The 14084-nt window shown below is 34.5% G+C and overlaps 1 protein-coding gene across 1 annotated transcript in view; it reads left to right on the top strand.

The window, feature by feature from the left end:
• CCDC34 (coiled-coil domain containing 34) overlaps positions 1 to 13564 on the top strand; it is a gene marked incomplete at its 5' end in the record, with an annotated part of 43658 nt that extends 30094 nt beyond the window's left edge. Inside the window, 3 exons of the mRNA XM_081239385.1 lie at positions 10711 to 10869; positions 11426 to 11567; positions 13051 to 13564. Of these exons, the coding sequence (XP_081095511.1) occupies positions 10711 to 10869; positions 11426 to 11567; positions 13051 to 13265 (516 nt within the window). The 3' untranslated portion in view covers positions 13266 to 13564. The remainder of the gene's footprint in view (positions 1 to 10710; positions 10870 to 11425; positions 11568 to 13050) is intronic.
• Positions 13565 to 14084: the final 520 nt, after the last annotated feature.

Raw genomic sequence — 14084 nt, 5'->3', positions numbered from 1 at the left:
TCACATCCTGGGCCACAAATCAAACCTCAGTAAATTTAAGAAAATTGAAATCATATCGAGAATATTTTCTAACCACAACACTATGAGATTACAAATCAATTACAGGAAATAAAAGCTGTAAAAAACACAAATACGTGGAGGCTAAATAATATGTTACGAAACAACCATGGATCGCTGAAGAAATCAAAGAGGAAATTTAAAAATACCTAGAGACAAATGACAATGGAAACATGATGGTCCAGTATCTATGGGGTGCAGCAAAAGCAGTTCTAAGAGGGAAGTTCATAGCAATACAGTCTTATCTCAGGAAACAAGAAAATCTCAAATAAACAACCAAACCCTACACGTAAAGGAACTAGAGAAAGAACAAACAAAACCCAAAGTTAGTAGAAGGAAAGAAATCATAAAGATCAGAGCAGAAATAAATGAAATAGAGATGAAGAAAACAGTAGTAAAGATCAATGAAACTAAAAGCTGGTTCTTTGAGAAGATAAACAAAATTGATAAACCTTTAGCCAGATTCATCAAGAAAAAGGAGAGGACTCAAATCAATAAAATTAGAAACGAAAAAGAAGTTACAACTGACACCACAGAAATACAAAGGACCATAAGAGACTACTACAAACAACTATATGCCAATAAAATGGACCACCTAGAAAAAGAGACAAATTCTTAGAAAGGTACAAGCTTCCAAGACTGAACCAAGAAGAAATAGAAGATATGAATAGACCTATCACAAGTACTGAAATTGAAACTGATTAAAATGCTTCCAACTAACAAAAATGCAGGACCAGATAGCTTCACAGGTGAATTCTATCAAACATGTAGAAAAGAGTTAACACCTATCCTTCTGAAACTATTCCAAAAATTGCAGAGGAAGGAACACTCCCAAACTTTCTATGTGGCCACCATGACCCTGATACCAAAACCAGACAAAGATACCACAAAAAAAGAAAATTACCGGCCAGTATCACTGATGAACATAGACGGAAAAATCCTCAATGAAATACTAGCAAACTGAATCCATCATACACCATGATCAAGTGGAATTTATCCCAGGGATGCAAGGATTCTTCAATATCCACAAGTCAATCAGTGTTATACACCATGTTAACAAACTGAAGACTAAAAACCATATGATCATCTCAATAGATGCAGAAAAAGCTTTTGAGAAAATTCAACACCCATTTATGATAAACTCTCCAGAAATAGGCATAGAGGGAACTTAATCTCAACATAGTAAAGGCCTTATATGACAAATCCACAGCTAACATTCTGAACAGTAAAGAGCTGAAAGTATTCTCTCTGAGATAAGGAACAAGACAAGAATGTCCACTGTCACCACTTTTATTCAGCATAGTTTTGGAAGTCCTAGCCACAGCAGTCAGAGAAGAAAAAGAAATAAGAGGAATCCAAATTGAAAAAGAAGAAGTAAAACTGTCACTGTTTGCAGCAACATTATATTATACTAGAAAAGATGCTACCAGAAAACTACTAGAGCTCATCAGTGAATTCAGTAAATGTACAGGATGCAAAATTAATACACAGAAATCTTGCATTCCTATACACTAACAACTAAAGATCAGAAAGAGAAATCAAGGAAACAATCCCATTTACCATCACATCAAAAAGAATAAAATACCTAGGAGTAAACCTACCTGAGGAGACAAAAGACCTGTATTCTGAAAACTGTAAGACGCTGATGAAGGAAATCAATGGTGACACAAAGACTACATGGAAAGGTATTGTTTTGGATTGGAAGAATCAATATTGTCAAAATGACTATGCTACCCAAGGCAACTACAGATTCAGTGCAGTCCCTATCAAATTACCAATGACATTTTTCACAGAACTACAACAAAGATTTTAAAATTTTATATGGAAGCACAAAAAACCCTGAATAGCGAAAGCAACTCTGAGAAAGAAAAACAGAGCTGGAGGAATCAGGCTACCTGACTTCAGACTATACTATAAAGCTACAGTAATCAAAACAGTATGGTACTTGCAAAAAAACAGAAATATAGATCAATGGAACAGGAGAGAAAGCCCAGAAATAAACCCACACACCTATGGTCAATTAATCTATGTGACAAAGCAGGCAAGAATATACAAAGGAGAAAAGACAGTCTCTTCAAAACGTGGTGCTGAGAAAACTGGATAGCTACATGTAAAATAATGAAATTAGACATTTCATAAACACTATACATAAAAATAAACTCAAAATGGATCAAAGACCTAAATGTAAGGCTACACACTATAAGACTCTTAGAGGAAAACATAGGCAGAATACTCTTTGATGTAAATTGCAGCAACATATTTTTTGATACACCTCCTAGAATAATGAAAATAAAACCATATATAAACAAATAGGACCTAATAAAACTTAAAAGCTTCTACACAACAAGGGAAACCATAAACAAAATAAAAACACAACACACATAATGGGAGAAAATATTTGCAAACGAAGCAACTGAAACAGGATTAATCTCCAAAATATACAAACAACTCATGCAGCTCTATATCAAATAAACAACCCAATCAAAAAGTAGGTAGAAGGCAGACTCTGGGAGGGCTCACGCCAAGGAGTACTTCCCAGAACTTCTGCTGCCAGTGTCCTTGTCCCCATGGTGAGCCACAGCCGCCCCACGCCTCTGCAGGAGACCCTTCAACACTAGCAGGTATTGTAAGAATCAGGCTGCTAATGTTGGCATATGCGCATTTAGCCTTAAAAGAGATTAAGTTGAGAAGCAAGAAGAACTACAATCCTGCAGCCTGTGGAACAAAAACCACATTCACAGAAACATAGACAAGATGAAAAGGCAGAGTGCTATGTACCAGATGAAGGAACATGATAAAACCCCAGAAAAACAACTAAATGAAGTGGAGATAGGCAACCTTCCAGAAAAAGAATTCAGAATAATGATAGTGAAGATGATCCAGGACCTCGGGAAAAGAATGGAGGTAAAGATCGAGAAGATGCAAGAAATGTTGAACAAAGACCTAGAAGAATTACAGAACAAAAAAACAGAGATGAAAAATGCAATAACTGAAATGAAAACTACACTAGAAGGAATCAACAGCAGAATAACTGAGGCAGAAGAACGGATAAGTGACCTGGAAGACAAAATGGTGGAATTCACTGCTGCGAAACAGAATAAAGAAAAAAGAAATGAAGACAGCCTAAGAGACCTCTGGGACAATATTAAACGCAGCAACATTCGCATTATAGGGGTCCTAGAAGGAGAAGTGAGAGGGAAAGGACCAGAGAAAATATTTGAGGAGATTATAGTCGAAAACTTCCCTAACATGGGAAAGGAAATAGCCACCCAAGTCCAGGAAGCACAGTGAGTTTCATACAGGATAAACCCAAGGAGAAACACACCAAGACACATAGTAATCAAATTGGCCAAAATTAAAGACAAAGAAAAATTATTGAAAGCAGCAAGGGAAAAATGACAAATAACATACAAGGGAACTCCCATGAAGTTAACAGCTGATTTCTCAGGAAAAACTACAAGCCAGAAGGGAGTGGCATGATATACTTAAAGTGATGAAAGGGAAGAACCTACAACCAAGATTACTCTACCTGGCAAGGATCTCATTCAGATTCAATGGAGAAATCAAAAGCTTTACAGACAAGCAAAAGCTAAGAGAATTCAACACCACCAAACCAGCTCTATAACAAATGCTAACGGAACTTCTCTAAGTGGGGAACACAAGAGAAGAAAAGGACCTACAAAAACAAACCCAAAACAATTAAGAAAATGCTCATGGAACGTACCTATCAATAATTACCTTAAACGTGAATGGATTAAATGCTCCAACCAAAAGGCACAGGCTTGCCAAATGGATACAAAAACAAGACCCATATATATGCTGTCTAAAAGAGACCCACTTCAGACCTAGGGACACATACAGACTGAAAGTGAGGGGTTGGAAATAGATATTCCATGCTAATGGAAATCAAAACAAAGCTGGAGTAGCAATACTCATATCAGGTAAAATAGACTGTAAAATAAAGAATGTTACAGGAGACAAGGAAGGACACTACATAATGATCAAGGGATCAATCCAAAAAGAAGATATAATGTTATAAATAGATATGCACCCAACATAGGAGCATCTCAATACATAAGGCAACTGCTAACAGCTATAAAAGAGGAAATCGACAGTAACACAATAATAGTGGGGGACTTTAACACCTCACTTACACCAATGGACAGATCATCCAAAATGAAAATAAATAAGGAAACAGAAGGTTTAAATGACACAATAGACCAGATAGATTTAGTTGATATTTATAGGACATTTCATCTGAAAACAGCATATTACACTCTCTTCTCAAGTGTGCATGGAACATTCTCCAGGGTAGATCACATCTTGGGTCACAAATCAAGCCTCAGTAAATTTAAGAAAATTGAAACCATATCAAGCATCTTTTCTGACCACAACACTATGAGATTAGAAATGAATTACTGGGGAAAAAAACCGTAAAAAACTCAAACACATGGAGGCTAAACAATACGTTACTAAATAACCAAGAGATCAGTGAAGAAATCAAAGAGGAAATCAAAAAATACCTAGAGACAAATGACAATGAAAACACGATGATCCAAAACCTATGGGATGCAGCAAAAGTAGTTCTAAGAGGGAAGTTTATAGCTATACAAGCCTACCTCAAGAAACAAGAAAAATCTCAAACAATCTAACCTTACACCTAAAGGAACAAGAAAAAGAAGAAGAAACAAAATCCAAGGTGAGCAGAAGGAAAGAAATGATAAAGATCAGAGCAGAAATAAATGAAATAGAAACAAAGAAAACAACAGCAAAGATCAATAAAACTAAAAGCTGGTTCTTTGAGAAGATAAACAAAATTGAGAAACCATTAACCAGACTCGTCAAGAAAAGAGGGAGAGGACTCAAATCAATAAAATTAGAAATGAAAAAGGAGAAGTTACAACAGACACTGCAGAAATACAAAGCATCCTAAGAGACTACTACAAGCAACTCTATGCCAATAAAATGGACAACCTGGAAGAAATGGACAAATTCTTAGAAAGGTAAAACCTTCCAAGACTGAACCAGGAAGAAATAGAAAATATGAACAGACCAATCACAAGTAATGAAACTGAAACTGTGGTGAAAAATCTTCCAACAAACAAAAGTCCAGGACAAGATGGCTTCACAGGTGAATTCTTTGAAACATTCAGAGAAGAGGTCACCCCATCCTTCTCAAACTCTTCCAAAAAATTGCAGAGGAAGGAACGCTCCCAAACTCATTCTATGAGGCCACCATCACCCTGATACCAAAACCAGACAAAGATACTACAAAAAAAGAAAGTTACGGACCAATATCACTGATGAATATAGATGCAAAAATCTTCACCAACAAACTAGCAAACAGAATCCAACAATACATTAAAAGGATCATACATCATGATCAAGTGGGATTTATCCCAGGGATGCAAGGATTCTTCAATGTACGAAAATCAATCAATGTGATATACCATATTAACAAATTGAAGAATAAAAACCATATAATCATCTCAATAGATGCAGAAAAAGCTTTTGACAAAATTCAACATCTATTTATGATAAAAACTCTCCAGCATGTGGGCATAGAGGGAACCTACCTCAACATAATAAGGGCCATATACGACAAACCCACAGCAAACATCACATCATTCTCAGTGGAGAAGAACTGAAAGAATTTCCTCTAAGATCAGGAACAAGACAAGGATGTCCACTCTCACCACTGTTATTCAACATAGTTTTGGAAGTCCTAGCCACAGCAATCAGAGAAGAAAAAGCAATAAAAAGAATACAAATTAAAAGTGTAGAAGTAAAACTGTCACTGTTTGCAGATGACATGACATAGAGAATCCTAAAGATGCCACCAGAAAAATACTAGAGCTAATCAGTGAATTTGGTAAAGTTGCAGGATACAAAATTAATGTACAGAAACCTCTTGCATTCCTATACACTAATGATAAAAAATCTGAAAGAGAAATCAAGGAAACACTCCCATTTACCATTGCACCATAAAGAATAAAATGCCTAGGAATAAACCTACCTAGGGAGACCAAAGAGCTGTATGCAGAAAATTATAAGACACTGATGAAAGAAATTAAAGATGATACCAACAGATGGAGAGATATACCATGTTCTTGGATTGGAAGAATCAATATTGTGAAAATGACTATACTACCCAAAGCAATCTACAGATGCAATGCAATCCCTATCAAATTAGCAATGGCATTTTTTAAGGAACTAGAACAAAACTTAAAATTTGTATGGAGACACAAAAGACCCCAAGTAGCCAAAGCAGTCTTGAGGGGAAGAAAACTGGAGGAATCAGACTCCCTGACTTCAGACTATACTACAAAGCTACAGTAATCAAGACAATATGGTACTGGCACAAAAACAGAAACATAGATCAATGGAACAAGATAGAAAGCCCAGAGATAAACCCATGCACCTATGGTCAACTAATCTATGACAAAGGAGGCAGGGATATACTATGGAGAAAAGACAGTCTCTTCAATAAATGGTGCTGTGAAAACTGGACAGCTACATGTAAAAGAATGAAATTAGAACACTCCCTAACAACAAACACAAACTCAAAAATAAACAAAAATAAACTCAAAATGGAATAGTGACCTAAATGTAAGACCAGACACTATAACACTCTTACAGGAAAATGTAGGAAGAACACTCTTTGACATAAATCACAGCAAGATCTTTTTTGATCCACCTCCTAGAGTAATGGAAATAAAAACAAAAATAAACAAATGGGACCTAATGGAACTTCAAAGCTTTTGCACAGCAAAGGAAACCATAAACAAGAAGAAAAGGCAACCCTCAGAATGGGAGAAAATATTTGCAAACGAATCAACAAAGAATCAATCTCCAAAATATATAAACAGCTCATGCAGCTTAATATTAAAAAACAAACAACCCAGTCCAAAAATGGGCAGAAGACCTAAATAGACATTTCTCCCAAGAAGACATACAGATGGCCAAAAAGCACATGGAAAGATGCTCAACATAACCAATTACCATAGAAATGCAAATCAAAACTACAATGAGGTATCACCTAACACCGGTCAGAATGGCCATCATCAAAAAGTCTACAAAGAATAAATGCTGGATAGGGTGTGGAGAAAAGGGAACTCTCCTACAATGTTGGTGGGAACGTAAATTGGTACAACCAGTATGGAGAACATTATAGAGGTTCCTTAAAAAACTAAAACTAGAACTACCATATGATCCAGCAATCCCACTCCTGGGCATATATCCGGAGGAAACCATAATTCAAAAAGATAGGTGTACCCCAGTGTTCATTGCAGCACTATTTACAGTAGATGAGACATGGAAGCAATCTAGTGTCCATTGACAGAGGAATAGATAAAGAAGAGTTGGTACATACTTACAATGGAATATTACTCAGCCATAAAAAAGAACAAAATGCCATTTGCAGCAACATGGATTGACCAAGAGATTATCATACTTAGAGAAGTAAGTCAGAGAAAGAAATATCATATGATGTCATTCATATGTATATCAAAAATTTAAAAAATGATATGAATGAACTTATTTACAAAGCAGAAACAGACTTACACATATTGAAAACAAAGTTATGGTTACCAAAGGTGAAACATGGGGGGTGGAGTGATAAATCAGGAGCCTCGTGATTAACATACACACACTACTATATACAACAAGGACCTACTCTATAGCACAGGGAACTCTCTACTCAATATTCTGTGATAACCTGTATGAGAAAAGAATCTGAAAAGTAATGAATATATGTCTGTGTATAACTGAATCACTTTGCTATACACCTGAAACTAAAAACATTGTAAACCACCTATACTCCAATTTAAAAAAAAGAAAAAAGTTACATTGAGGATTAGGGCTTCAATATATGAATTTTGGTGGGACAGAATTCAATCCATAGCACTCTTGACCATTTCTACATTTCTTGTTTTTTGTTTGTTTAGTTTAGTGTTTAATTTTTTTCCATTTTGTGTGTCTTAATAGTAAGTTGTAAGAATTCTTTTTATATTCCTTTAAGTCCTATAACATGTATTGTAAATATTTCCTTTTAATTTTTTTATGACTTGTTTAAAGAGCAGAAATTTTAAATTTTGGTTAAGTTCCATATTTCTGTTTTTACTTTTATAGTTTGTGAGTTTTGTGTTCTATTAAAGAAACATTTGCCTATGCCAAGGTTGTAAAATATTCTCCATTGTTTTCTTCTAGAAGTTTTATAACCTCAGCTTTTACCTATTTGCATTTTGAGTTAATTTTAATGTTGGCATGTGTTAAGGGTCAAGGTTCATTTTGTTGTAGTATGGATATACAGTTGTTCCAACACTGTGTTGAAAGATAATATTTTCACTACTCAGTTACCCTGACATTTTTATTTCAAATCCATTGACCAAATACGTCTGGGTCTATTTCTGGACTGTATTCTGTTCAGTTGATCTATATCCTATGCCACTACTACACTATCTGCTTACTATAGCTTTATATAGTAACTCTTGAATTTAAAATTCTTCTAATCAAATAGTGTAAGTCTTCCATCTTTTTTCTTCTATTTCAGAATTGTTTTAGCCGCTCTGGACCCTTTCCATTTAGAATTAGCTTATCAATTTCCCTAATCATGCTTGCTTGAATAGTGCCTGATACTATTGGGATTGCATTAAATACATAAATAGATCATTCTGGAGAAAATTGCTATCTTAATAATATCAAATTATAAATCTATAAACATGATTTTTTTTCTATTTAGACCATATTTATCTCAGTTTTTTTCTTCTTTTTTTTTTTCAGTGTACAGGGGTATTATATGTCTTTTTTAAATGTATCCATAAGTATTTCATGTTTCTGATGAGAGCAGTTATCTTGAGTTATTCCTAATATTATCTTATAATTTTCATATTTGGTTTGGACTTTAGAGAAATAGTGGGCTCCTAAAATGAGCTTGGAAGTGTTCTCTTTTTCTCTGTTTTTTTAAAACAATTTGTGTAGTGATTGGTACTGTTGCTTCCTTAGACGTGTGATAGACTCTACCAGTGAAGCAGTTGGAGGCTAGAGTTTTCTTTGTGGGAAAGTTTTAAATTCTGAATTGTTTTTACAAGTAGAGGCTCATTCAGTTACTCTATTTCTTCTTGAATCGGTTTTGGAAAGTGATATATTTTTAAGGAATTTTGACATCTTATTTAAATTGAATTTATTGGCAAAAAATTGTTTTCAGCATTCTCTCATATGTATATAAGAGATACGTAGTGATCTGTCGTTTACCATCTGTGTGACCTTGGGCAGATTACTTAACTTCTTTGTGGAATTTAACCCAATAGTTAAATTCCAGCATTATTTCAATGGATACTGAGTTCTCAGCAAGAAAGGATTTCCTTTTGCAGCTATTGGCAGACCAACAATAAGGAAATATAGCAACTTGGGGAATGACAGGGGCTTTAATTTTTTTATTTTTTGTCCTTGCCTCGAGGCTTGTGGGATCTTAGTTCCCTGAGGAGGGACTGAATCTGTGCCCTCAGCAGTTAAAGCACAGAGTCCTAACCATTGGACCACCAGGGAATTCCCGTGCTTTGATTTTTAAGACGCACCTTTCCTGCACAGCACTGGACATATGTTGTATGTAACTGATGTTCGTTACTTGGGTCTTACTTGAATTGCTTGTATTAAAGTATTCTACAAGATGCTTTTAAGGGAAGAATTTCTTGGCTCATATTTCTTTGCTCAATGAAGGGTGATGTATGTGGCATTTGTATTGCATATACTTCATGTTTGCAGATTATTTTCTAAACCTTTGATAAAGAGAGCTAGCCATGTCATTGGTTATTTAGAATTTAGCTGTGTTGGTAGATATCTTTTGAGTGAGAAAAAGAAGAAACATTGACTTATAGTCTGTGTCAAGTTTTTACTTCAAGGGGCTAGATAAAATTTTAGGCTTTGTGGACCATACAATCTCTATTGCAACTATTTAACTTTGCTGTTGTGGTGCAAAAGCAGCATAGACAATAAATATGTAAATAAATGTGTGGCCACATTTCAGTAAACCTTTATTTACAAATACAGGTGGTTGATGGACCATATTTGGCCTGCAGGCCATAGTTTGCCAATCCTTGGTCTGTGTAAGGCTTATAAGAATTACATAGCCAGAGATTTGTCTGTATGTGCCCTTATAGCAGTACTTAATGGGCCAAAATTTGTGCTCTGTAACTCTTTGATGGTGAAAATTTATCCAAGTATTTGTATTGGCAAATTGTCTGGGGAATGTGTACATATGTGGCTCCTATTTTAGATTGGGGGTAAACATCCATCAACAAACACTAAGATTCAGGACAGTCTAATAGGTCATAATTTCTGTCCACTAATTTACTCAGCAAATCTTTATAAAACACCTACTATTTACTTAACACTGTCCCAGGCTCTGAGTGTACTTTGTCAAGCAAGACCTTTGTTATGGCCATCATGAAACGTATGCTCAAGCTGGTAGACTAAAATTGATCAGGTAAGTGCAGGTATGTTATATATTTTCATAAGCCACACTGTGTCAACCACTATTTTACCACCTATTTTAAGAAATAACTGAAGTTTAGAAAATTGCTGCATGTAACACTTCTTCCTTGTATGAGGATGATTACAGATATTCCAGTTAAAATTCCTTTATTTTTATTTAAGAAAAGAAAAGAAAGGGAACAAAAAATTAATAAAGAAAGGGAGGAAAAAGCAGCAAAGGAACTGGAGAAAGAACATTTACAAGAAAAAGCAAAAGAAAAATATGAAGAATGGTTAAAGAAAAAAAATGCTGAAGAATGTGAGAAGAAGAAGAAAGAAAAGGTATTTTCACTAAAGTGATCAGTTAGAATATATGACTTTCATGTTAACATGTGCCAGCTATATTGTATAAAGAGTTTCTAATAGAAAATTGGCACTATCTTATCATAATATAAATACATGTAGCTACCCCTACTTGTTATACTATGATTAGGCTTCAGAAATGAATATGCATTTGTGGTTTTCTTAGGTTGAGAAGTACTAATAAGCCTATTGATATTTTGCAGTCAGGTTCAAACTTTTTATTGTTTTTTATATGCTTTTAAATATTATTCAATGCACTTTTATGGAAAGTTTTATTACATTATTATAAATTACTATCTTAAACAGCAAATTGCTTTTTTCTTCTTGGGTTTAATGTCTTATTGTTTAGAGGCAGCCACCTTCATATCACATCCCTGATCATGTTAAATTCTGCCCTCTATAGAATTATGATTCAGTATTTCTGATCAGAAAGCCATTGGGATGGGGAGCTACTGGGGAAAAGAGTCAGTAGAATTTGAATAGAATTTTTAGTTACAGAATATCCCTGGAGATTCTTTGGTCTTGTCATTTTAAGGAAAAAGAAAAACAACGGCAGGCTGAATTACAGGAAAAAAAGAAAATAGCAGAAAAAAAATTTAAGGAATGGTTGGAAAATGCAAAAAATAAACCTCGTCCAGCTGCAAAGAGCTATGGTTATGCCAATGGAAAACTCACAGGTTGGTTTTTATGTTATGTGGGTTACATAAATATGGCTTGCAGGAGTGAATATTATATATTATGTTTCCTTTTGACAGAAATAGAAATGTGTAAAAATCATTTTTCTTTCAAATTACTATTTTCTGGAAGATTATAACATACTGTGTTCCTGTGGAGATACTACAAATTTGTTGTCATTCTCTAAAACCAGATACATTTTAAAGGCAACAGTGGTAAAACTGCAAAGTAATGATTTCTAACGTTAAGAAACAAGTAAAATTTTCTTACATTCCTTGGATTTTAAAGCCTTAATCAGGATATATTGAAGGGGTCATTTTCTTCCCCTTTTCTAACCCTCTCTGAGGCAGAGCTTCCAGTGTCTTTGGCACATTCTTTTTGCAGGGTGGAATACTAGACAGCACATGAACCAGACACAGACCTGGTTGGCCTTTAGGCTTGGTCTGATTATAAATGGCAATGCATGTTTTTCTTTGTACTTCATGTTGGAAGCTCATGCCTTGCTGACAGCTGCCTTCACTTGTTTAAGTGATTTATTATTAAAAATACTCCCATTCTGTTTTGTTCACACAATAGGACATATTCCAGACTTTGTTTTGACCATCGTGGTGAAGTGTGTGTTGACATATCTATGCAGTCAAAGTGGGTTGCCAATGTCTGAATGACACATTCCTGCTGTCAGGATTTAGACCTCTCCTGCGTGTCACAGAGGTCATCCATTACAGCTACCGAGCAGGGTCTGCTCTGCTTTTTTGTTCTCTTGTTTGAAATAAGAGTAATAGTCTACGGCCATACCACCCTGAACGCGCCCGATATCGTCTGAAATAAGAGTAATAAGCAGTGGTTTTAACCAAGTGATTGGATAGTAAAGTTAAAACTTAGGTGGAATATACATATTGACTAGAAGTTAATTGGTGAAATAATGGATTATTTTACTAAATTTTTTGCATTTAAATAAGTTTTATTCTAATAAATATCTTTGCAAATGCTCTACTGCTCTTAATTATCAAAATTACATGATATTATGAAATCTGATTAAGTGACAGTGATTTAGAATTTAAGTGGTTCTAAACAAGAATCTTGATTCACTTTAGCTACATATGCAACATACGTTTTTTCTGCAAACTTTAGTGTCTGACTAGGAGAAACATGTACACAATCAGTGGTTTCCCAGACTGAGTTAAAATGAAGATTTTGTTCAATTTAAGGGTTCTAAAATTAATTTCTTAGGAGAACTTTTATGAGTTTATATAGATTTGAACATTAATGTTCTTTGAATGCTTAGAATTATTTATATTTTAATTTTTACTTCAATACTCACTGTGTTTGAAAATATTTGAGAGTTCAAGTTTTAAATGAGTCAAATTGGTTTATCAATGATATTTTTGCCCTTTTAATATTTTAACATTTTTCTGTGAATTTTAAAATATGTAGTTTCTTTGATCTCAAAAAGTTTTCTTGTTCTGATTTTTTTAATAATTTTAGGTTTTTACAATGGAAATTCTTATCCAGAGCCAGCCTTTTATAACCCAATTCCATGGAAACCAGTTCCTGTGCCTCCTCCCAAAGGAGCAAAGGATCTATCAGGAAAAAAGACTAAAAGGCCTGTGATAAGCCAGCCAAACAGGTCATCCTCTCTGGTAATGCATAAAGCCAGAAGTAATCTTTGCCTTGGAACTCTGTGCAGAATACAAAGATAGTAGATGTGGGAAAGTACATGCTTTTACCTGGAGCTATTTAATTTTAAAATCAGAAATTGTTTTGTTACTGCTCAATTAGTAGCTCAACATTTGATGTATCATTGATAAGTTCAAATTCTTACATTTGTATACAGAGTCCTTAGAATTAATTGAGAAAGATATTTTATACATTTTCATTTTTATAAATGCTTCAAGGTTGATCTTGGCATACTGTTTTGCAGGATAAGTTACTGAATCTAACAATTGTGTTTGTATTTAGCTTGTATTAAAACTACCCTCTAATATCAATAAAAGCAACAATTTTTCATGTGTTCTTTCATACTATATGTTGTGTGTTTATGTTTATGAACATAGTAAGATTAAGTCGTTCAAACAAGCATTTCTAAACTGCATGCTCAAGATAATTCTTAGAAGAATCTAAATGGGTTAGAATCCCAGAGTAATCAAAGACAGTCTTTGTTGATGGCTTTTGGTATATTTTTCCCTGTGTAAATATTTGTAAATCGCTAACTGAAGTCATGTTTGGTAACAGAGAAATGAAGTTTGGGTTTTGAAAGGAAAATTTAAAAACACTGTTTTGGACTCAATCTTAGATTGGTATGTAGTAATCTTGAGACATTAATATTTTGCTATACTTTGCTATACTTTGTACAAATAGTTATACATTATAATTAGTTATGTTGTTAATTTTAGAATTAGAAATATCAATGCATTATTATATATATATATATTTTTTGCGGTACAAGGGCCTCTCACTGTTGTGGCCTCTCCCGTTGCGGAGCACAGGCTCCGGACGTGCAGGCTTAGCGGCCATGGCTC

The sequence above is a fragment of the Mesoplodon bidens genome (assembly GCF_964165515.1).
Source record: "Mesoplodon bidens genome assembly, chromosome: 7".
Classification (NCBI taxonomy): domain Eukaryota; kingdom Metazoa; phylum Chordata; class Mammalia; order Artiodactyla; family Ziphiidae; genus Mesoplodon; species Mesoplodon bidens.
Note: the sequence above shows the minus strand (reverse complement) of the source record. Positions and strands in the feature narration are given on the sequence as shown.